The 24,763-nt window shown below is 36.9% G+C and overlaps 1 protein-coding gene across 1 annotated transcript in view; it reads right to left on the reverse strand.

The window, feature by feature from the left end:
* The window catches only part of TRPC4 (transient receptor potential cation channel subfamily C member 4), a 118,258-nt gene extending 115,646 nt beyond the window's left edge, over nucleotides 1–2,612 (reverse strand). Inside the window, exon 1 of the mRNA XM_060128834.1 lies at nucleotides 2,235–2,612. Within this exon, the coding sequence (XP_059984817.1) occupies nucleotides 2,235–2,612 (378 nt within the window). The remainder of the gene's footprint in view (nucleotides 1–2,234) is intronic.
* Nucleotides 2,613–24,763: the final 22,151 nt, after the last annotated feature.

The raw sequence follows: 24,763 nt of genomic DNA on the forward strand, positions 1-24,763 counted from the left end.
TACATTTCATGACCTAACAACCTCACTTTTATTGTACAAGATACCAGGCACTCTGAGGTAGACTGGAGTTGCTCTTTCCAAATTAGAAAGTTCAAACCAAAAGATGCAATGTTTTGTTGATTCTCAGTGCCTTCGCTGAAGAGGAATTCTAGAATGTGCAAATAGAAAAGGAAAATTCTTGGCTTACAAACTGATACAAGAGAAATCTTCCAGAAACACATGGCCTGGGATATTTCAGACTCCTGGCAGATTGCAAACCTTTACTGCCTTTTATTAATAATCAGGGTTCAGATCAAATGCCTCTAAGAAGCCAGGACCCACTTGTCAGACTAGACTTTAGCTCAGAAGTTGAACATCTTCCAACAAACAATCTCATAATAGCAGATATCTTCTCCAGACACCAAATTACTTTGGCCAGCACAAATGTCATTTACTAAAGAGACACTGAAATGTTTGGTCACTCTTCTCTAGACAATAGAATTAAGAAGGTTATACAGTAATAAACAGAGAAAACACAATTGCAATTCTGTTCTATTGACTTGTTGCAACCTCAAATGATCTAGGCCCACAGTCCCAACATCTGTCTTATGGTTGCCCTTATAGATATGAAACAACAGCGTGTACGATATAAGATCATTGTTATTAGGAAATGCAAATACTTTAGGGGTATGACTGTGGAAGGAGTTTCAAAATCACGAGGGGCCTGGGAATGTAGAGCCTGAACTTACACAGATAAAAACACACTCTTACTCATTCCTGTCTACGTGTCCTGTGTTCCTCTAGTGGTGGAAAACTGCGATATAACATAACATATGCCTTCAGATATTACCATTACCTATCCACCTCTGTCAAGGTCAGTACAAGTTTGAAAGGATACATGAAAGAAGCAAATCCTTCTATCAGGAAAGTTTTACCAATATGATGGGAAGGTATCCCAAACAACTGGATATGAGAACAAAAAGCTAGTAAAGCAACAAGCAAAGAACTATTGTCATCGTGGAGTGTTGTTTTATCAAAGTTTGGGCTCAGGTAAGGGAAAGGGGTGCATGGTGGTGAGACATAAGAATGGGCCATACAACACAAACTTCTGGGGAGACTTTTTCAGGAGACACCCAGCCATGAAGTTCTTCTCCTAATTATGGTGGGGATTCTGATCAAAGTCCTCCAGTAAAGCAAAGAGAATAGTAGCTACAGCAGAGCTTGCTTTAGAGGAATATAACATCTCTAAGAGTCCATCATTTGCAGAAATTGTTTGCGCCTTATCAAATAGAACAGAAATTGCTAGAGCTGTAATAACACACATTTTTATAAGATTTTACTTTAAAGGACAGATTTGAGCCAATGAAGTACATGCATTGTCTCTGCAATTAGTCAGTGAGACTTGATGCAGGGAAGTGAAGAGTTCAGTGTGAAAGGATAAAGGATCAGAGAGACGATTCAGATACAGGGCAGTAACAAAGGGAAGGATTTGGATGGACCAATGGGAAAAATAGAAAATAAGGAAAAAATAGATTCCTTATTCATTTATGTCAACGATTTCTCCACTTCCTTAGTGGTAAAAAAAAAATAGGGAGATAGGAATAAAACCACATTGTATTTATAATTGTGTGCCATTTTGGTTTATTTTCCACCCGTGATGTTAAGATACAGCTACATTTTGCCATTAGTAAATTTGATATAGTTAAGCCTACAGTCAGAGTTCAGTTACTTTTTAGTAATCTTTTTTTCCTGCTTTTAAAAAATTTAAGTCTCAATTTAAAAGAATCTATTGGAGTTTGCTAAAGAACAATATCAGAATTATATGTACGACTCACTTCTGCAATAACATGCAGAATTCCAGAACAGGCAAGCAGGTTAAAAAGGAAACTAGCAAAAGAATTCAGCCTGTCACTGTAGAACGTCAGAAAATGACGCACGAGAGGAGAAACACCCACACGTACACAGTAGGCCCCCGAAAACATTATTGACCATTAGATAGAAATGTTTCCAATGTATGGGAAGCCACCACAGGCTACTTTGTTTTGCTTTGGTTCTCACTAAAGTCTGATTAGCCAGGGTAGGGAGTGCAGGGGGCGGTGACTTTTGGAGAGTATAAAATGTGTACTTAGCAGTGGTTTTGTGTCATAATAGTTCTGATTTCAAGGCTAACATTTCTTAATATTTGGGGAGAATATGACCATCCATAGAAACCTTCTGCAAGTAAAATAAACTAAAGCTAGTATTTTTGCACGTACCTGTTTTTCTCCACTGGGCTTCTTGTGGTTCAGTAACAGCTCTACAGCTCCGACAACTTCTTTCCTGATGGCGTGTAATAGAGCATCTCCAACATAGACATTACAGCTTAAGAGTAGTTCTATGAGCTCCAAGTTCTCATTTTCGATTGCAATGAGGAGAGCAGTTCTTCCAAGTGGATCGACGCAATTAATATTGATTTTAAAATAAATCTCAGCTTCCTCTAGGGATTTCTTGACACTTGCATAATCTCCCTTTTCCACAGCGTTCAAGTAGGCTTTCTCGGAGGGTGAGAGCTCTGATTCTGCTCGGACTATCCTGAGAGGGATGCGGTCTCTGTAGGGGGCATTAACATTTCTTTTGTAATAGAACTGAGCCATGTTTCATGCCATGCTATTTCTTGGTCTCTGAAAGTGCAAACAAAAACCAACACACACAAGGATTAGTATTAGCACACTTTTGAATGATTATGCATCGCATTTAACAACTCACAGTGAGGCCAATAACAACGATGAAACCGTAATTATTAAGTGAGAAGTTATGTTCCCTTTAAACAATGGAAATAGGCAATAATTATTCAGTTATCTAGAAACACAGGTTTCAAAGTTCTTACTTAAGAAGAAAGAGAGGCCAGTATTTGGCAAGTTACTTAAAAAGTGACGTCTGTCAGAGGCTGCACCTGTAATTTTTAAAAATTATTTACAAAATTTATCATAAATATATATTGTTTTTAACGGAGAACCTTGAAAGTCAAAGGCTGTATCTCTGGGGTCCCCAAACTGGACCAGGGATTTTCAAGAATGTCAGTCACTGTCAGTTTTGCTCATCATGGAGATGCTGTTGAGATTACGGAGTATCAATATCTGGGCAAAATGTTTTTCACTTTCATTTCTAGTTTTAATGTTTGTAAGAACTGACGTTAAAGTTACTGTGAGTTACTGATATTAATGTCAATAAAATATCATACTGAGCCCGATGAGCATAATTTTATTTTTTTCCTCTTGTAAGTAAATTCATTGAGGAAGAAAGAATGTGTACCAATGGTATTAATTATCAAGATGAGTCTAGGCAATTTAATTTCCAACAGCAGCATGTAGAAAAGGATTAAATATATGGTTTATTATGAAAATGCTATTTTCTTAATTCTCTTACCTCTGTATCATGAAACAATAAACCACAAGGCAGGAATACATTTATTGTAAAATGTAATATTTTGAAGTTACAGTAAATATACAGTTGAAGATGAGGAAATTATTTCAAATAAATAAGAGATTATCATCTTAAAATAGATTAATAAAAAAGTCTGATGTCGCTAAAAGTTATACTGATTTGGTAATCATCTTAGAGGTACAAACTTACTGAAAAATGTATTCTGTTTTGAATATAATTTCTTTGCTGCTGTTAGGTCCTGATTCCATACTTATGGTCTGAACTATTTTATTATTCTATGTCATTTATATTCAACCCACGTTTATTTACATACATTCACTACATCAAATTAAAATGAATGGGGTATTCTAAGTACCTGAACATGCATATTCATCTTAATTGATCTTTTTAGACCTAATCATTTTATAAGTAACTTAACCAGATTTGAATAATGCTTTAACTGTAGCTTGAACATGCATTGCATTAACAAATGTGATTATATTTAATGTCATGTTCTCAATTTGGGAAAGTATGCATTGTTTGTATGCTACCTCAATTTAACAGTAATTTCAGTTATCAAATAGTTAAGTTTTATTTTTTGATGTCCAGATTATGCATCATGATTTCTCAAATATCTAGGTTCAGGATCTAATACACAAAACTGCAATTCCATAATTTCTTCCTTTCTGGCATATTTGATTCAGCACTTTATTAAGGCCTCTTCATAGACTAAGCAAAAAGTGGTAATCCAATAATCCAGAATATTTTTCTCAAATATTTCACATTTTGTTAGTCTTGGTGTTTTAAATGTATAATGACCAACTATACAGCATGATCTAAATTTATTTTTATAATTGCAGACAAAGTATGTTGTAAGTTCTTTAAATAGCAATGTTACCTTTTCAAAAGAACATAAAAATTAATACTGGTGTTCAGATATATTAATTTTAGACATGCAAATTGCTTACTTGAAGCTTGATTATAATTTCAGTATTTAGACAATGCATTAACTGACTAGAATAACGGGAACAAAATTATATTATCAGACAACAAAGACAATTTAATAGTCCTCCAGTATAACCAAAACTTCAAAAATCAACATCATTATTATGTTACATATCTCTTTTTAATTTTCTGATCCCAAATGCCCCATATATGCATCAGTGGTAACATTAAGATATTTGCCTTAGGAAGGCAACTGTCACCCACTTCCCCAGCACAACTTTTCTATCCATGTCAGCATCCATGAAAGTGTGCAGGATCAAAGTTGTGGTTTTCACATGGCAATTTTATCCAGACTATAGTGTAAATCTTTATAATGATAATAACCACCATTTATATTCTATTTCAGCAGTATACATTCTCTATTACCTCACTTTGTCCTTACCCATGGCTCTTGGAAAAATACATGAATTTTCATTTTCTAGAGTTGAATCCAAGGTTTCCCACCAACAATATTTTTGCTTAAGACTAGTGTTTCATTGTAGCTTGCCCAAAATACAGGTTAAAATGAAAGTATGAACATACATACACATCCACAGTATCAGAAATTCATGTGAATTATGGCTCAGTCAGGATTAGGAATCAGCTTAGAGGATGGAAAAACTGTATTTCATTTTATTTCATTTACTTTGTTTTATTAATGATGGTATCATATAAAATATTAGACAGCAAACAGCATTTGACTTCTCATTTTCAGAGTACAAGATGTTGGTGACAACGAAGGGACTGGAGCACAACATAGCAGATACTGGAGAATTTGTGCGAGAGGAGGGGACAGATAATGAGAAGTTAGACTTACTAAAATCTGTTTCATTTAATCCAGATAACTACCATAAATGTAAACTACGTAAGTTTCAAAAAGAGTAATATGACATTGAGAGAAAGAAATATTCTACTCAACGTTGTGTTTAAGATGTGAATTGGGCATGAGACTTTCCATTAGATAACCTGTCTCTCCATCTATAAAGTAAGGAGAAACAACAACGATGAAGGAATGGGTGAGGAGAATCAAAGATTAGTGCTGAGAAAGACCTTTTATCTGCTGTCCTCTTTTAACATCTTGAATTTGATAAAAAACAAAAACAAAAACAAGAATTCATGTTTGGGAGCCTACGTGGATTTGAAATATACTTAAAATGTAAATGCATAAAGTAAATAAAATTTACTTTATGTATTTATTTACTTTATGTACTTATTTACTTTATGTAAATACATAAAGTAAATAAAATTTAAATATTTACAGTGGAATAGTAAAACATAGAGAAAGAGAGAGAGAGGGGAAGAGAAAGAAGGTGGAGCAACTCTGATTGATGGCTAAAAACTTAAGAAGGTCAGGAAGAGTATATAATTTTTCAGTACATCCACTTGTCCTTCTGGATTACCTGGTGCAGTGATACTAACAGAAGGACAAAAATCAAGTTTAACAATTGAAAACTGTGATACACGAATGTAATTGCAAGAAGCTGCCGATAAGGCCGACGGCTCCTGAGCTGACACTCTTATCAGCAACAACGGAATTGCTACTGGATAGAACGTCTGTAAAAGAACAGGGGTCTCACTGAAGCAAATATCTTGACCTCAAATGTGGAAATAAAAGCCTGTTTCTGACCCTGCACTTTCAGAATAAACTTTCTGGAGAAAAAAGATATTTTTTTCCCCATAAATTACAGAGGTGAACAGATCCTTTGATTTCAATGCCCCCTTTATGACACATAAGCCAGAAGCAATATGGCTGCTTCATCAAGTTATGTTTCAAAGACTTGGAAGAGCTATGGGATGTGATGAAGAAAAACTCAAATCCCGTGACGTGAATTCTCAATTAACCCAACATTTATTTTCCCTAAATATGTTTGGGACTTAAGAAACAAAACTGCGGGAGAGCTTCACCTTGACATCAATCCCAAGAGAAATTTTTAAAAAATTGTCCCTAGATATGAAAACCACAAACATCTAAACGACATGAAGATATGCAGGAAAACAAAAGTTCCAGATATTTATAGGGTCTGAAGGCATATTCCCTAAGGGATAAATTTAGCTGTGTGGTGCAAAGAACAGTGAACTTGAATTCCGAAGAACACAAAGGAAAGAAAATAGAAATCTCCACTCTTGAGTATGCATTATTAAAAGTAAAATAAAATTTCCCCAAACAACGTTGTTTTTTCTTTTCGCTTTTTATTCCCTAACTACCAAAAGATACATTTCATACACGTGTGATCTTATGACACAGTGAGAAATAAAGACTCTCATTTTTTGTTAGGAAACTATGGCACATATCTAAGTTGTATTTGTATTTTTGTCTGAAATCTGATATAAAATAACAATTTCGCAGATAACTTATTCACACTCAATCCAATTCGGATTTTTTTCTTGCTATTGGTAATAGTATATTATCTCAATAATCTTTGATATAATGCGTACTCCACCTAAAAGCATAATGCTCTCATTTTGGCTATCATTCCTAACTCCAGGCTTTTTCTTCATCATCTTTCACGTGGCTACACCAATATCCTTCTAATAATCTCACCGATGTTATCCTTTCATCCTCCCTGTTTAGTCTCCACAATGCGACGTGCCTAATATTTCTAAAATGTAAAGCTGATTCAATCACTTTTAATCCTTTTAATCCTTAAATGAACTGAGAACCGTTCACAGGAAAAACACTAACCTATTATGGAATACGGGACCTCCATGGCCTGGCTTCTAAATGCCTTCTTAGATATATCTACCAAGGCAGTTCCTGGAAAACCTTATTTTACACTGACAAGAATCCCAAACCACTTGGCCACTACAGTTTTAAGCATTTCCTCACACTTTTCTTTACAAGAGGAAAATTGTTCCTCCCCTGAGTCTCTGGCAACTCTTGCCAAGTTTTAAAAACCTTCTGTGAAGTATCATAGCCTCTGAGGATTTTTCTTCTCCTCCTCTTAAGGCAGAGTTAATGGTCTTTTTTATGCATCTTCGTAAACCCTGTGGACCTCTTAGCTTTAGAACATTTTTTTTTTTACTGTATAAAAGATTGTGACTTATACAATATTGCATCCCCAATGCTAAGCAGGTAGTTAGTGCCCCAAGTTTGTTGATGAATCAATGAATTAATGACTATACTTTCAGAGTTATTCCTCTGTCATTTTGGGTAAAGGAATAAAGTTAATAGGGTAAAATTGCTTCAGTCAGGTGCCCAAAAATGGTTTAGCACTTGTAGGCCCGTTGAAGGCAACAGTGCATAACCGGACATCCAACCAACAGTCACGAAGCTACTGAATACCCCGGGGAAAATGCTTTCATTATCTACCTAGTTTTCTTCTCTAACTATCTTACCCCCAAGGTTTTTTTCACCCATACAAAGAATTATAACTGTAATGTGTAAATCAACACATCTATAGCTCTCAGCTCTGGAATACACTTCCTATCACTACTACCTAAATCATCAGAAAGGCATAAGATTTGGGTCAGTTGGCTGATTTGGGTCAGTTGGCACTTCCAGGGAAGTGCGAGCACAGAGGAAAAAAGTACAAGACAGCCAAGGCTAGCAAAGTGAATGTCTTATAATGGGAGAAACAGAGTTAATACACCTGTAAACAGGAGACTAAAATACGTGTATAAATATCTACACAATTATAAAGAGAATATGAGAAAATCTGAGGAATAAGAAATCATCAAGAATAAGTAATTGGAGATACTGGTAGAATGACCATGGAATGAATCAGTAAACGGAAAGTTCAGATCGTGAAATTCTCCCAGTTAGGAAAAAGTAAAAATGAAGAGAAAAAGAATGTACGTATAAGAGCCAAAATCTATAAAATAGCAATTGAATGAAGAGAAAATAAAATAATGGAGTGCAGGACATTATTTTTAGTATTAATGACCAAGAATTTTCATAATTATAAACGATGTAAGACCTCCCATGGGGAGAATCCATAGTACCACGTAAGATATATAAGAATAACTCCTTCATAGATTAAAAAAAAATTATAAAGGAAGAGGAAAAAAATATCCCCTATGAGAATATCCCCTACCACGTACATCATAAGGAATAGCTGTGACAACATTAGTTTTTGTTCTAGAAAAACTTTGCCCAGGGAAGATAAGACTGTAAAACCAATAAATAAGTCAGGATTTCACTATTCCCATCAAGAAATTCCTGCATATAGGTTTATCTGAGATAATATCCTGCTCACCTGGGCAAACAGCTTCCTTATCAAACACTATACTTATCAAGACTCTCTCCAGAACCCTCACTTGGCCAAATCTACCAATCCTAAATTAGTATGTCACAAATATTGCCCAATATCAATCATTCTCCTATCTTGAAACATCCACCTTAAACTCCTTGTACCCAGGGCAGAAAACCCTACAGATATTCTCCCCAACTGTCCCCTTTGGTGGCACTACACAGCTGTATCAATGTGATGTTCTCCCTACTGCTGGGAGTTATAAAGAACTTATCCTTGCTTTACTGGAAAACTATGATAATGTTTTGAGAGTCTGATACATAAAAAGATTAACATCAGACCTCTTAACAGCAAATTTGGAGGTTAGAATGTAATGAGGTTTTGACTGAAAAGTAGAAAAGGATAAACCCCCCCAAACAGAATTTTGAATCTAGAATTTCATATTTATTAAAATTATTTAAATACAGGGAGGAATAAAATTAGTCTCATGCATACAGCCTCAGAAGACTGCTCACATGAAGACCATATTTGATCATAGGATGACACTACAATATACGGAAAGTATAGATATAAAGAGAAAGATTTCTATGGTTTAAATAGTTGAGTTTTTGTCTGTTTTGCTCACTGATCTATGTATGAGGCTTAGAAAAGGGTCTAGTATGTAAAAAGTACACAATAAATATTTACTGAATGAATAAAGTATTTACTGAACATCTGTATGTCAAATGTGTATATTAAGCATTGGCAATACCCTGAAGCCGGGATCCTTGCACTCACGGAGCTTAGGATCCATTGGACAGGACCCACAAAAAATTAAAAAAGCAAAGGAACCCACAGCAAAATTACCGTTTTTAAGGGCTACAATGGAAACAAATGATGAGAAGGGGTGGAGAAAGATGGAGATCTACCTTAGGTAGGGGGCTCAGGGGTTAACTCTCTATGACATGAAAGATGACAAAAAGCCAGCTAAGTGAAATTAAAAAGTGCAGAGAAGACCATTATGTTAAAACGATCTGAAAGTGAGAAAACAGTGAAGCGGGAGGGGCAGGATGCATTCTAGGATGTAAAACAGGGACAGCATGTCTGGAGTGTTGCGAGCAAGGGAGAGAGTGGAAGAAATGGCTTCTGTAGCCAGGCAATGCAGTGCGAGGATCTGGGAATGTATTCAAAACATAATAAGCAATTCTTGAAGGGCTTTGAGCTGAGGACGTACATAATCCAATTTCTGTTTTTCTTTGTTTGTTTTTTGTTTTGGGGCTTTTTTGGGCCGCACTGCACAGCATGTGGGATCTTAGTTCCCCGACCAGGGATGGAACACAGGCCCCCTGCAGTGAAAATGTGCAGTCTTAACCACTGGACCACCAGGAAAGTCCCTCCAATTTCTGTTTTTAATGGTCATTTAGGCTGCTGATTGATTTGGAAATGCATAAGAGTGAAAACTAAGACCATCTGCCAATAAACCAAGTGAATGCCGTCAAGAGTTTATATCACGAAGGAGGAAACATTAACCCTTAGGATTAAGAATGCAAAACCCAGACTCTGATGGTGGTATGTTTGTGGAGATTTAAATGTCTGCTCATATTTTATTGAGTTTATTAATATTTTATTAGTGCTCTGATTGAATATATTTCAAGTACTCTCATTCTAATCCTTTCCCATATCCCTATTTTTTCATACCTTCATAGAATGTGAAGATTTTAAGGGATACATATATCATTTTATACAAGAATGTGTGCACACATATTGCTGTTACTACATCAGAAACACTTTTACTTCTTTCATTGTGTCAAAGATGTCACTACTTGTGGACAGTGAAAGCATAAGTTGTCATAAAGGAAGCAATATTAAGAAGAAATGTGGGGGAAAAGCAATACATGTTGCAGATAAGCAGTTTGCAAGATGAGACAAAAGAAAGACAAAATAACCTAATTTCAAAAATGAAATATTCAACAGCAAAATTTATTCAAAAGTCGCCCAGAACAACCAGATCCTGCAGTCCATAGCTGACCTTTAATTTCTGACATTGTGTGTGGGCATTGTGTGTATGTATGAATGGTAACTATGGTAATGGTGAGTCTTTTGAGCAAAACAAAAAGGAACAAATCTTGTAGTGATAGCAAAAGTAATCTAAAAATGCTTAAATTTGTATGCACATATGGAATATTTGATAAATATATGACGCCAAAATAAAAAAAAATACCCATTAGATTATTGCAGAGGTAAGGATACCATGTTAGATGTTATTGCTGTTGGTCATGGTGGTGGTGGTGTGTGTGTGTGTGAGAGAGAGAGAGAGAGAGAGAGACAGAGAGAGAGAGAGAGAGACGGAGAAGTAATGGAACACATATTTCATAGCATATTAACCAAGAAGCATGAAAAATCAGAGCAGGAAATGGAATAACAATAAACAATGTTGAGACAGTTGGTTAGAAGTTTTGGAAATAATTATTTAGTAACACCATAAGAGTGATTCAAAGTATATTTAAAAGTTAAATATTGAAGCAAAGTGATGGGAAAATGTCAGACCATGAGGAAGAATCATGCTATGTATATACAGAATGCAAAAAATCTTAGTATGAAAACAATGTACAAAATTAAGAGGCAAAACAACTAGGAAAATTATTCAAAATAAATATGACTGAGAAGAGGTTATTAAATAGAAAAGAAAAATCACTAAGATTCAAAGAATAAAAAGAACAGCCTCCTGGGAGAAAAGGAAATATAACTGGAAAATATCATTTGAAAATGCATTCTACTTTACTGACCTCTAAAACTGTGAAGTCTACCAATACGATAAAAGACATTGCATGTCAAATGTGATCACGTTACATACAAAAGAATAACCGGTACCAGAAAAGATGCAGTGAAAATACTTCTCTTGTTAATTGTTAGTGATAGTTTAAAGTGAAAAGGAATTAGAAATATGTGTATCACCCTTTTGAAAGGTTCAAGCCCTTTACCCCACGAATATCTCTCCCAGGAATCAACCCTGGAGGTGTATTTCATAAAGCAGGCAATGATGTATGCACAAAAGGAAAAATAACTCTTACATAGGAAAAATAACTCTTAACATATTGTCAGAAAAAACTGGAGAGACTTAAAAACCAATAATTGTAAGCTAGTCAATTAAGAGCTAAATATCTATTTAATTAAAAAGTGCACCACTATTAAAATAATATGTATTAAAAGTTAATATTATGCAGAATGATCATATTATGATACGTGCTAATCATGGATAAAATTTTGAACACAGTAAAATTAATGTCTACAACAATGATAAAACCTGTAAGAAGGAGGTAACTATGCTTATAATTAAGAAAGGTTACCTATGGATAATTGGTGATTTCTGTTCTTGCCTAAATGTTCTAAGTTTTGATAAGGAGAACACAGTATATGTTACTAAAAACAAAAACAAAACAAAACAAAACAACCTCTTAATCACAAAGTAGAAGTTTACTTTATAAAAGGAACAATCAGCTGTTCTTGATAATTAGCAGAAGTCTCATGCTTAAAAGGTATTTGACTTGTGTTTCATGACTGCAAATACTAGAATAAAGACTAATAGGTAGAGATTATAATGAAAAAGCTTTCTTCTCAACTAAAGAGTGATCTATTAATGGTAATATTTGTTGTCAAAGATTAAATGTGTTTCTCAGAGGTTAGTAAACTCCCTGTTGCTGACAGTATTCAAGATTGCAAGAGACAACTCAAAAGGGAAAATATACTGGAGAGAGAATTCAAGAACTAGACAGATGACAAAGTGGATAATCTTTAATGACTGTAGTGATTAGACTCTGATCCTGTTTGTCTCTGCTTTTGTCATTGTCTCTGCCAATAAGCCATGTGACTTTAGACACATTACTTTGTCAGTCTTTCTATTCCTCTATTAAACTTATAATCATCTTCATGTTTTCATAAAGCTCTATAATTTTTGACTTAATTTTTATAAATACAAGGTTATTTGTATTCTGCTTTGATACATGACTTTTGCTCTTGCTTATAGACTGGGTATCTCCTCATTATACACAAATGAGTTTTCCAAGGAAACTGTTTCCAAACTTATTAGTTGTTTAGATAAACACAACTGTATGAAGTCATTTCAAATCTACTTATTTTATAACTACAAAGATAAATTCGCTTTCTGAAGATAATGCAGTTTTTAGAATTTTACATCATAGTCTTAATTCTAAGTATTTATTATGAAGTTAATTTGGTTATTTTTGTTTCTAAAAAGTACTATTTTATTATTAAAACTAAAACATATTTTGTGTTTGGGTAGTGAAGATATACAGGTTTACCGTCATGCTAGGGTTAGACAGAATGTTTTTATTAGGGGTATAATTTTTAAAATTCGCACGTGTATCTTTATTTGTTATACCTGTAAATACAACAGTCTACATTAGTTTTTTTCTTCTAAATGGTAGTTATTATATGACATTCATTTCTCATATAGCCTTTATCTGAGACATTTGGAGGAAATATAAAAGTAGAAAACAGTGTTCCCTGTACTTATTGATTGTATAATTTGCTTTATTTAGCATTACCAAGAGAGCTCTTAGCATTTGGGGGGACAAAACTGGACTCCCCTGCAACCACTGATACATAGTTCCTAAAATTTTTTTATGTTTAGAGGTTTAAGCCATGAATGTTTCCCAATCCATTGTTCTCTGTATTCCTAAAACAACCTGTCCTGATACAAAAAGGAAAAGATAGGTTGTTTTGTTTTGTTTCCCCATTTTCAGTTACTGAAGATAGTGTGGTAAGCCTCTTATTAAGGTCCCAAGTTGTAAATCCTGAAGCTGATTTATTTATACTAGTCCACTACAGTTTCAGGCAAGGGGTCACTGTTGGTGAAGCAATGTCCCCTCCTCTATCTGAAGGCGCATTCTTTTTTTTTTTTTAAGTTTTTTTTTTTTTTTTAAAGTGGACCATTTTTAAAGTCTTTGTTGAATTTGTTACAATATTGCTTCTGTTTTATGTTTTGGTTTTTTGGCCGCGAGGCATGTGGGATCTTAGCTCCCGACCAGGGATCGAACCCACACACACACACACACCCTGCCCCCCCTCCCCCGCACTGGAAGGCAAAGTCTTAACCACGGGACCACCAGGGAAGTCCCTGAAGGCACAACCTTTAAAGCAAAGTATACAGAGTGCGGGTGGCAGAGGGTGACCTCATCTACCAACTTGATCCTGAAGACAAACTAGTTGACTGGGGTACATCAGTTTCACATCTGGTCGGTATCCACTGGAAATCCTTACTCCTTCATATGTGGGTTCCATTATTCAAAAAAAGATTTATTGAGGCTAATTCTGTATCACACCAGGACTATTTTGAGGGCTGAAGATAAGAAGTCAAATAAAACACAATCCCACTGGGTGAATTTTATGGCACATAATTATATCTCAATATAGCCGTTAAAACAACAGCAAGAAATCCCTGACCTCAGGGAAGACACTATCTAGTAGAGGAGTTTTGTTGATAATCAATAATAAACACCACGTGGCAAGGTCTCCAGTACAGATTATAAACTGTTTCTTGGGGATTCCAAAGAGAAAGCAGTTAGTTGTACCTGTGGGGAAAGAAATGCTTGTTAATGGAGCTCTGTGTAAGTAAATATTTAACTATGAGTAGGTGTCTCCCCAGTGACCACTGGAAGCAAGGAATTCCAGGAGGAGGAAGCAGTTTTTTAAAGGAATGGGGATGAGAAAGAGCTCCCCCATTCTATGCTGTTTCTCTTCCTAGAATAACTGTTATTGTTCATAAGTATCCAGACTTTTACACAATGTCTCTCCTATTATGCCTTTTAGAATTTTGGTTATCCCAGTTTTGGTCTAAATTACTTAGTGACCTTTATTATTCCCTACCAAATACTGAACTTGTTAGTGATTGTATAAATTTGGGGATTTGAAAGAACTATACAAAGTCACAGGAAAGATACATTTCTGTGGCTCAGAAAAAAATTTAAACTTCTGCAAGGACAGGCAGCCACTTAGTGTTGCATCCAGAAGATGCTGCAAAATGCTGATGGTTTCAGTAAGTAGTCAGGTCAGACATGGTAAACACCTTCAGGATAAATTCTATTCCACATTCCCAACCAATTTTTGGTCTAGGCAGGTGGGAGTGAGAGTCCTATTAGATTAGGGCTGTTGCTTAATGAGGCTGGTCCCGCCATGTCCCTAGGAATTTTGTTCTTACCTTACTGCTTAGATCGGCAAAGACTGAGTCTACTTTAAAACTCAGTCCCTTGTAACAACAAAAACACTGTTACAACCAAAACAACAACACTTACAGAACACTTAATCCATGCCAGGCACTGTCCTAAATTTTACATGTATGAACTCAATCCTCAGGAAACCTGCCTGGATTAATAAGCACAATTGATCAGTGACCCTTGGGATGGATAGTGAGATACCTAACTTGACAAGGTCACAAGGGCTTGAGACATGTGTTCCCTACTCTATGTCCAATTTTCTTCATCCCATATTACACATTTTGCGTTTCTCTCTGTTAATGAAATGGCCATTCAGTTTCCCAGTGACTGGGTTTTTATCATGTTCCCTAATTTTCCAGTGATGCCTTACCTGTGTAGTTGGTCTAATTCTGAACCTCAGATTCCTCATCACTGGCTCTCAGAAAGTCCTCTGAGTCCTTACCAGCACTGTTGGGCCTCCCCTAAACACTGGTCCCTCAGATCTTAGGCTTCATTGCAAACCGAGTCTTACAGCCATATTAACCTATCCTCAAGATAACGGAGGCCTATTTGTCACTCCTCCATTGGCTCTTCTCCTGTTTGGAGAATATTTCCAGGCTCATAGATGCCTGCTAAAAAGACCCCTGGCAAGTCATAGTCACCTCATCTCCCCCTTCCCATTCTCCAGTCATAGCATCTCAAATAATCTGGTTCAATTCACTATGAATGCAGCCAGAAAAAGAGAATATAATTTAGTCCTTTGCTCATGTGAGATGTAGCAATTAGTAAATAATTAAGTGTGGGTTTCACTCCCAATATTAAATTAAACCCAGAATGTTAAAGCTCAGTAGAACTGTGCTGCAAGGCGACTCTCACTTTCTTTGCTGTTTCTGGAGAATAATTCAGACTGAATAACAACCTAAAAGCACTATACAATTCACAGAGAAGTAGTAGGCATAAATATAAAAGGCAATCTCTTCCTTTTGTCTTGAACTTTTAAATCTTTCACTCAATCTTTTCATGTCCTTTCAATTTACCAACTGAGTTTATTTCTATGCTGAACTCAAACATCAATTATGCAAATCAAAAACAAATTAGTTTTTTTAAAACTCAACTGCTCAGAATACTCTTCATAAAAGTTCATTATGCACAAGGAATTCAGCATTTCTTTTCTTTTTTTTTTTTTTTTGCGGTATGCGGGCCTCTCACTGTTGTGGCCTCTCCTGTGCTCCGGACGCACAGGCTCACCAGCCATGGCTCACGGGCCCAGCCGCTCCGCGGCATGTGGGATCTTCCCAGACCGGGGCAGAAACCCATGTCCCCTGCATTGGCAGGCGGACTCTCAACCACTGCGCCACCAGGGAAGCCCAATAATCAGTTTTGTTTTGTCAAATAAGTGAATGAATTAAGATTGTGCGCTTGAGCTATTTACAAGAGCAGATGGAGATTAAGTACGCTTAGAATTTTTGTTAGCAACCTCTAGACAAAGAAGAGAGTGTTCCAAATCAGAACTGCGTGGAACGCTAAAGTGGGTAAACAAATGATGATAAACAGGTTGTCAAAAGCAGAATCTACACCTTACCAGAAACATTACATTTTGTCACATTTATCAAAGGCCTCCCCTGAGTTTTTACTTAAAGGTAATTGAATGTTAAAAACCAGGACATACTCTATGTTTTTATAAGTTTTTGTGTATAAAATATGCTGGTTAGCTATATAATAAACCCATGCATTTCTTTTCCATGTTATGAACATAATGATTCTCAACTCACCTTAAAAAAATCTTTTCAAAAAGCAAAGGAATCTCCTTCAAGCTATATAGGGTGACCCCTATTAGAAAATTGTCGCAGCCCAGTATGGACCAAATGCACAAGTAGTTTCTCTTACAAAATCATATCTAACAAAGGCCTTTGCATCTAAGGAAACTGCATATTGTAGGAGCACATAGGAGAGAGACTAATGTTTTCCTGTGTGAAGCTTAAAGAACTTCATAGAATAGGAATGAGTGCCATTTTGACAAATAAGAAATGTGGGAAAGATATTCTAGATATATGAAAATTGCTCTGCCATTTTATTTGAAGTAAATGATTCTCTTGCATTTATGCGTTCAATAAATATGTATCGTATAGTTAGTAGGTGACACGTATAATATGCTGAGAAAACTGCAGTAAGTGAATAAGGCAGATATGGCCACAGTTTTCATGGAACTTGTATTTCACGATGGGGAGACAGAAACAAATTTAACAAATTATCATGAAGATCATCCGGAATTGCAGACAAATAAAATTGGTGACGTGATACCGAGGGCCCACGTGGCTACTTTAGTTCCATTACTGCGTTAGGGGAAGTTTGTTGGAATCCGAATGACCAAAGGAGTGAGCTTGGGAAGACTAAAGAAAATGACATCAGCAGAAGGAGGAAGAGGGGGCCAAGGCTATAAGGCTAGAAGAAAGTTGGTTGTTCACTCTGGAGCACTGGGAGAAAGAAGTGAAATGACTGCAGAGGTCATTACAAAGGCCATCAAGATATACCTCTCAGTACTACTGCACTTCAGGATCTCCTAGCTAATTGAGTGCGGCTCCTAAGGACTACAATCTAGAGGCCACACAAACATGTGCAAATGCAGAACTGTCTGGAAGGTGAAATCTACATAGTAAGATTCTTGATGGTCCAGATGTTTAAGAAACCCTTTTTGTATTAGGAAGTAGGAATTATACTGGATGAGGGAATGGATTAGAAACTTCCAGAGAAAGACCGCAGTAAAGAAAGGTGACACCCACTGGGTGCTTAGTATGTTCTAGGTACTCTGCCACGTGCTTTATATACACTATCTCATTTAATTCTTACAACTCCAAGAGGAAGTAACTTTATTATATGTACTTTATAGATGATAAAACTGAAACTCTGAGAGATTAAGATATTTCCCTATGATTGATACTGAGCAGAGCCCTGTGGGACTCCTGGGCACAAAGCCGGTCTGTGTCCCCCATTTCTTTGATCACAGGAAATAGCTTTCATTCAGCCTCCATGACCTTCCCTGAGTTCCAACGGACAGATTCAAGCATTTGTTAATTTGGGAACAGAGGGGATGTCAGATCAGGGAGGAAGAAAACAGTCAAGAGAAACAATAATGCAGCCCTGGGGCAAGGTCCTGCTTCCCATTCTACCAATATGCACACCGTCTTTGAGCTGTTTTGCAGATACTGAAACCCCCTCCAGGTGAGGAAGTTAACGATTAATGACCTATGCTGCCCACAAGCATGTAGACCCCAGACCAGTGGGAACCTGAAGGCTGATGATGCTGACTCCTGCTACCTCGCCAGCAACCCAGCAGAAGAATTTGCTGATCGTGCCCTCTTTAAACGATTCCTATAAAAACTCTCACAAGCCCCTCCAAGTTGGGAAACAAAGTTTTTCGAGGCAGGAGCCCACTGTGGCTCCCTTTGCCTGGCAAAGTGATAAAGCTATCCTTTTCTACTTCACTCAAAACTCTGTCTCTGAGATTCAGTTTGGCACCAGTGTACAGAGAAGCTGAGCGTCCAGCGTCATGATCATACAACTAGTAAGTGGCAGAATTGAGGTATAAACCCAAGCAGTCTGGCTCCAGATCACACACTCTTTATTCCTGCACTGTGTTGGCATTTCAATACAAATTGAAAAGAACTCTAAAGAGTGGATATCAGTTCTCATTAAAAGAAAAAAGAAGTTATGACTGGTTTATAAAGGGTCATTACTTTCATTGAGAAATAATTTTAACTAAAAAGATTTCTATTGTATTTTATAGGTTGAAAGATTTTTACATGTCTTCAAATTTCACTTTGTGAATCTATAATAACAATAAAATGTTTGAGTATTTTAAGAAGTAAATAAAAAATTATCGAGATTACACTAATTTGAAAAGAACTATTAATAGGCAAAGTGAATAACAATTGCAGATAGAATTCTAGTAAAAGACATAATGCTTTACTCTTTCAAAGTGTTTTCACCTATATGAATCTTCCTAACAATCCCAGGAGGAAGTGTATTTTGAGGTGAGGAAACAGGTATGGGAGTAATGTGTCCAAGTGATTTCACACAAAGAGACACATAAAAGATAATGAAAATATTTCCACAAGGACATGTCTTAACAACTAAGAACTGTATTAATAAACTATAGATGAGAAATTATAGACATGATTCTTTCATAAAATGCTTTGACAGTCTCAGACTGTTGGTATTTTGCTTTTACATGGCATAGGTTACTATAAATATATCATAAAAAGATCACAGAATTTCAAATCTGCAAGGTAACACATTGGTCTGCTTCTCCAACCCCCTTAGATCGTTCTGTCTGTGAAAGAATTCAGATTCCTACTACAGTTCCTACTGAAAATGGTTCATGCTATTTTTATTATATGAGGTAATGAATCCTACTGAGGAGTACTTCTTGTTCTATAAGCAGGAAGCATTGTCTCTCGGTTGTGCATAACTTATTATTATGAATTCTTGCAATGCAAATAGGCTATAGGCAACCCATTTCCATCGATGGCAAATTACATGTCCACTCATACAATAAAGTAAACATATCTTTACTGCTGCTACCATGTTGTATATACACTTTTTGTATATACCCTTTTTCTTTACTGAGAAGTAAAGCCTTCACTGGAGGATTCTTGAGTTAGTACCTTCTCTTCCCTCAAACATAAATCCATGCTGTTCATTTCCATCTGCCGTAAGGATGGCTACATGTAGAATGCCTCCAATAGACACAAGGTTCTAGGGCCTGGCTGGAGAGAGATTCTTCTCTCAACAGTATGTGACCCTTAGGTTTTGTTCTTTTGTAAGGTATGTTTTGCACCATTTTGGAAGATTACGCCTTTTTTTTAAAGCTGGGATTCTGGATAATAGTAAAGTCGTCTGGGTATTACCAAATACATCCCAAATTCTGAAACCTATGACTTAAAATTTGCTGTCATGAGACTTGCATTTTATGTTTTACAACGAACATCGTGATAAGTCAGAAGAGCCAACCCAATGTCAACCAAAATGCCCTAAGAATGAAATCTTTCAGTAAGTCCCTGTGAGTAGCGTTCTTCTTGATGTCCTTCAAGGAGAGAAATTCCATTCTCTAAACACTGTCTCATTGAGAAATAAAAACATTTTTTCTTGAGATCAAGGTAAATGCATCCTTAAGTAAAATTGAAAAGAATCAGAAGTGTCACGGAAACAAGAGTAGAATAAGAAGATGATAAACCAGAGAAAGAGTAAATTCATAGCATAACGTTGGGAAAATGGAAGGGAAGTTTGATAGAAAGAATGAAGCCTTGATTGAGCTTGACAAGTTCAGTTATAAGCCTAGAGGACATTTGTCTGGACAAAAGACTTTCTAAATAGGAAAACATGGAAAGATTCTGGAGTAGGTACCAGAGAAGTCCACCATACAATGTTGCTAGTATTTAAGAATGTCAAACAACTAAGAATATTGCAACTCAGAGGTGTCAAATGTCCTTTCCCTCCACCTTCATCTTTGATAACATTGCATTGTTGTCAGTAGGAATATGGGCAGTATGATCCCCATATGCTAACTTCAATTTTAATACAAATCAAAAGATGGTCTCTTGATATTACTGTACACAACAAGGTGATTATTGAGTTTAATTAAAGACAAAAGGAAAAAACAAGATAAGTCTGGGGGGTTTGTTACTGTTATTATTCCCCAGGCATCTACTAGTATCTCGTCAAACCTTAATGGATACCAGAGAAGCTCAGATACACAGCTGCAACCATATATACTGGGCATTTAGGATACAAACAATGAATAATTCCTTGGACAACTGCAATGACACCCACGTAGCTGAAAAATTCTTCTCTCTGTTTCTATTAACTTCTCAAGCCAATGCACATGACCTATGAATGCTTTTCCTGTGTGGTCTTTAGAACCAAAGTGGAGGTCAGCAGAATGATTATAACCGTTGCTCTTCCCAGTTGTACCTGATTAACAAGGGAGATGGGGAGGAAAGAATATGTCCTCTTACCAGTATTGCGTCTAAGCACAAACCCTTGTGTCTTCCTTTCACACCAGCAGGCTCTGGCCGCGTGGCCTGCAGACCCTCGCATTGCACCCTGGGAGCCTCTCCTGACTCTGGAGCACCAGGACTTGCCAAAGCACTATTCTTATTCTTCAAGAGTACTGGAATTGGGGCTTCCCTGGTGACGCAGTGGTTGAGAGTCCGCCTGCCGATGCAGGGGACACGGGTTCGCGCCCCGGTCCGGGAAGATCCCACATGCCGTGGAGCGGCTGGGCCCGTGAGCCATGGCAGCTGAGCCTGCGCGTCCGGAGCCTGTGCTCCGCAACGGGAGAGGCCACAGCAGTGAGAGGCCCGCGTACCGCAAAAAAAAAAAAAAAAAAAAAAAAAAAGAGTACTGGAATTGGAAGTCTCTATTCCCAAAGAACTGTCTAATCAAAACTCCAACCATAGTAATGTCCATGAAAGAAACTGCTTAATCAGTTTATAGAAAAAATGATTTCTCGGGCACCTTATACATTCAGATGCTCTATGAAAAAACTGCAATTATTATATGTGCCAACTTTTTTCTCTGCCCTTTCTTTTTTTTTTTTTTTTTTTTTGCGGTATGCGGGCCTCTCACTGTTGTGGCCTCTCCCGTTACAGAGCACAGGCTCCAGACGCGCAGGCTCAGCGGCCATGGCTCACGGGCCCAGCCGCCCCGCGGCATAGTGGGATCCCCCCGGATCGGGGCGCGAACCCGTGTCCCCTGCATTGGCAGGTGGACTCTCAACCACTGCACCACCAGGGAAGCCCTGCCTTTTCTTTATACTTGATGAAGACTTCAAACTGAGTCAAACACTCTCTCTCCCTCCATCTCCCCTTTATATACAGAATTTGTCAAATTGCTACAATAATTCTTCTCACCTCAAACCCTTCCTTCCTGATTGCCATTAAAGCTCTTATCATCTCTATAGGCACAGAAGAGCTACTGATTCTTATAAAACATTCCATTTGAGCATTCAGACTGGAAACTGATCAAAAACAAAAAGATCCCTAAAATATGGGTGCTTAAAAGTGTCATACTCACTTTTCAGCCTCTGTCAGCAAAATAAGAATAATGATGATGATGACGACGGTGATGATGGTAGTATTGTTGTTTAATTAGTTGAAAATCAAGAATTCCATTTAATACACCTGAGTAATAATCTTAAATTCTAATATCTTTTTTAAGAAAAACAAGTAGGCAATATAAAACAATGTGAAACATTGCAAACTAATTGAGGATACTTGGGTTCTTTCCCCTCTCTCACACCCATTCATGGAAAAGGCTCTGTTCTGGACCAACTATAAAGTACAAAGGGACTAAATTAACTTATGCTAACCCAACAGATGTCCACTGCAATGCCACCTCCAAAGAGAAACAAACAGAAAACTCTTTTCATCCTTCCAAATCGAGTCATGAGCACTATACTATTGCTCTCATTTGTGTCAATTCTGTTTCTGAAATAAATGACAATCTGTTTTAAAGGAGAAAAAACCACCTAGCCTACGGTGACTAATGAAAGGCTTAAAAAGCCCTTTGAAACAATAATTTGAGATCTTCAATTAAATGATATAAATTTAAGTTTGCAAATTGTTGATCTGCCAATGCAATTTTTACTTATTTTCAAAAGAAAACTGACACCATTTTGGTCATAGGAGGTGTCTGATTCTCTGATTACAGACTCCTTTCAGTCTGACAGGTGCTAAATGGTCTTGCTCCTCTCACATCTATTTCTTTTCTTCTTCTACTACTTATTTAGAAGAACATTTCTAAGATTCTGCTCTCTTTTTTAATAATACAAAGGAAGAAATGAATATAACTAGGAAGGAAAAAACATTCTATTAGTTCAAAACTATGCTTCCCAATTATTATCTCAGTGTTATGTTTTAGAGGTTCACTGAAACACCTAAAGTCTATGACCCTTTAAAATGTCTTCAATGAAACTAGAATGGAAATGAAAACGTTGGCAGGCCTGTCTCAGAAAATTACTTTTTTGTGTCATTGGGAGGGGTGGAGATGGTACATAGTATAATGGCTAACAACAAAAAAAAGAGGGATGTCCCACATTAACAGTTACATAACTCGAGAGAACTCATTATAATTGTAACTAAGAGTTTGGGGAAAACATTTTGGTGGCAGTGATGTACCACGCAGATCCCTCTTCAGTTAAGGCTTTATTGAATCAACTGTTGCCAACGTGGACAGGAGACAGCTTTCAGCTGCCAGCCCCTTCATCTCACCCAAGGTCACACCTGCTGGGGTGGCATCACAGCAAATGATTAATGGATGCAGGAGTAGAAAGTCCAGTCACCGTGTCTGGGTCAGGTAAATCTGGAGTCAGGTTAGCCTCTGAGCACCCTATGGGATCAGCTGAGGTTACCCTTGAGTTTGCACCACAACTCAACTTGATGCTTTTGCCAGTTCTGCTTCCTTTCCTTCTCTTCCACTCTGTAATAAATATCTAGTAGGCCCTAACTTCCATTTCAGAGTATGTGTAACAGAGAGCTCAGCCTGCCACAGCCATCCAGGCTAGATGGGGTTCACACATCATAGCAATAAGACTCTCAAAAAGATAATCTATTCTAGAGGGTTCCTTGGTTTTGTTTCTGTAGGGTTTTTTTTAAGTTTTTAAAGAGAAATTATCTGTTGTTTTGAATACTTTAAGTCAGGTTTGCTCTTAATTGGTTTTGACTATTTTATATGTTTTTATGTAAGGAAAGCTGCTACTTAAAAAATCAAAGCTTTGCCCGTTGAGTTTGCCTGTGAAGATGAAGTATGTTACTGATAGTGGGTCAAAAATTATCAAGCCATTTGAGGAAATCCTTTTCTATAAACCCGAACCCTAAACACTGTCACACTGAAATAGATTATTTTTCTCATCAGTTCCTAATTAAATTCTAGGATGGATGAGAATGTGTTCTCATCATATTTCTTGTGTTAAGATTTTTGCCTCTGAGCCCTCTCTTTGACACAGTTCCTATCATAGCATCTTTAGATGAGTACACAGTGACTTGGGATACACATTTACTTCACCACATCTGGATGAATTCTGGATAAATCCTACTCTCTGATTTTTTTTCTTATATGTCCTATCTATTTATTGCTGCTGGAATAAAAACAAAGCAAAACCAAAAATACATGGGAATGTCAGTCACCATGAAATCCATTTTCTAATGACTGTTACCTTCTCAAAGTTGTTAGTTAACACTTTTGTTTCAGTCGGCTGACTTCTACTCTCTTTGGTGACTCTCAGAAGCTTTCAGTTTTCCCTCATGCCTCCTATAAATTATTGCTTTTTCCTTCTCAGGAAGCAGCTGTGCCTTCTATTTCACTGTAAAATGTGGTCTATGACTGTCCCATGTCCTCCATCCATAGCCATCCCTCTCCCTAGTATTAGAGGCTTGAGATGTTCCTCTCTGTTAAATGCAAAATGGTTCACCTGTGTTCTTGTCCAAAATTTTGTTACAGTATTTACCGCTGCATCTTTGTGATGGTGTGCAAACACGATGGGTTTCTTATTCTTGCAAACTCTGTTCCTCCTCTTTCCTCTACCTCTTACTAGATATTGATAACACCCAAGATGCTGTCAGGGGTTACATAACAAGGATGATGGTATGCAGCCAGTGACTGCAGCAGAATTCACTGGACAGTTTGACATGACAGTGACAAGGAAGCCAAAAACAAGTGGAAGATAACTTAAATGTTTGTAGCCTACTTGCAGACTGGTTTTTTGAATCAACACATGAGACGGCTGGCATTCAGATGTGCAGTGTATTCTTATGCATAATTCCCAGGACATTAATTTGTACACAGGAGTGATATTATTAGGGTAAATATAAATATCCTCCAATGTTTAATTGTATCTTTCTCAAACACTGCTACTTTATACTTAATAATGAATTATTTGCACCAAACTTGGTATTGATCACATAGGAATGCTACGTACAACGTTGAGATGAGAACCACTGATCCAGACCAGTAGTTCTC

The sequence above is a fragment of the Lagenorhynchus albirostris genome, chromosome 18, assembly GCF_949774975.1.
Source record: "Lagenorhynchus albirostris chromosome 18, mLagAlb1.1, whole genome shotgun sequence".
Lineage (NCBI taxonomy): Eukaryota > Metazoa > Chordata > Mammalia > Artiodactyla > Delphinidae > Lagenorhynchus > Lagenorhynchus albirostris.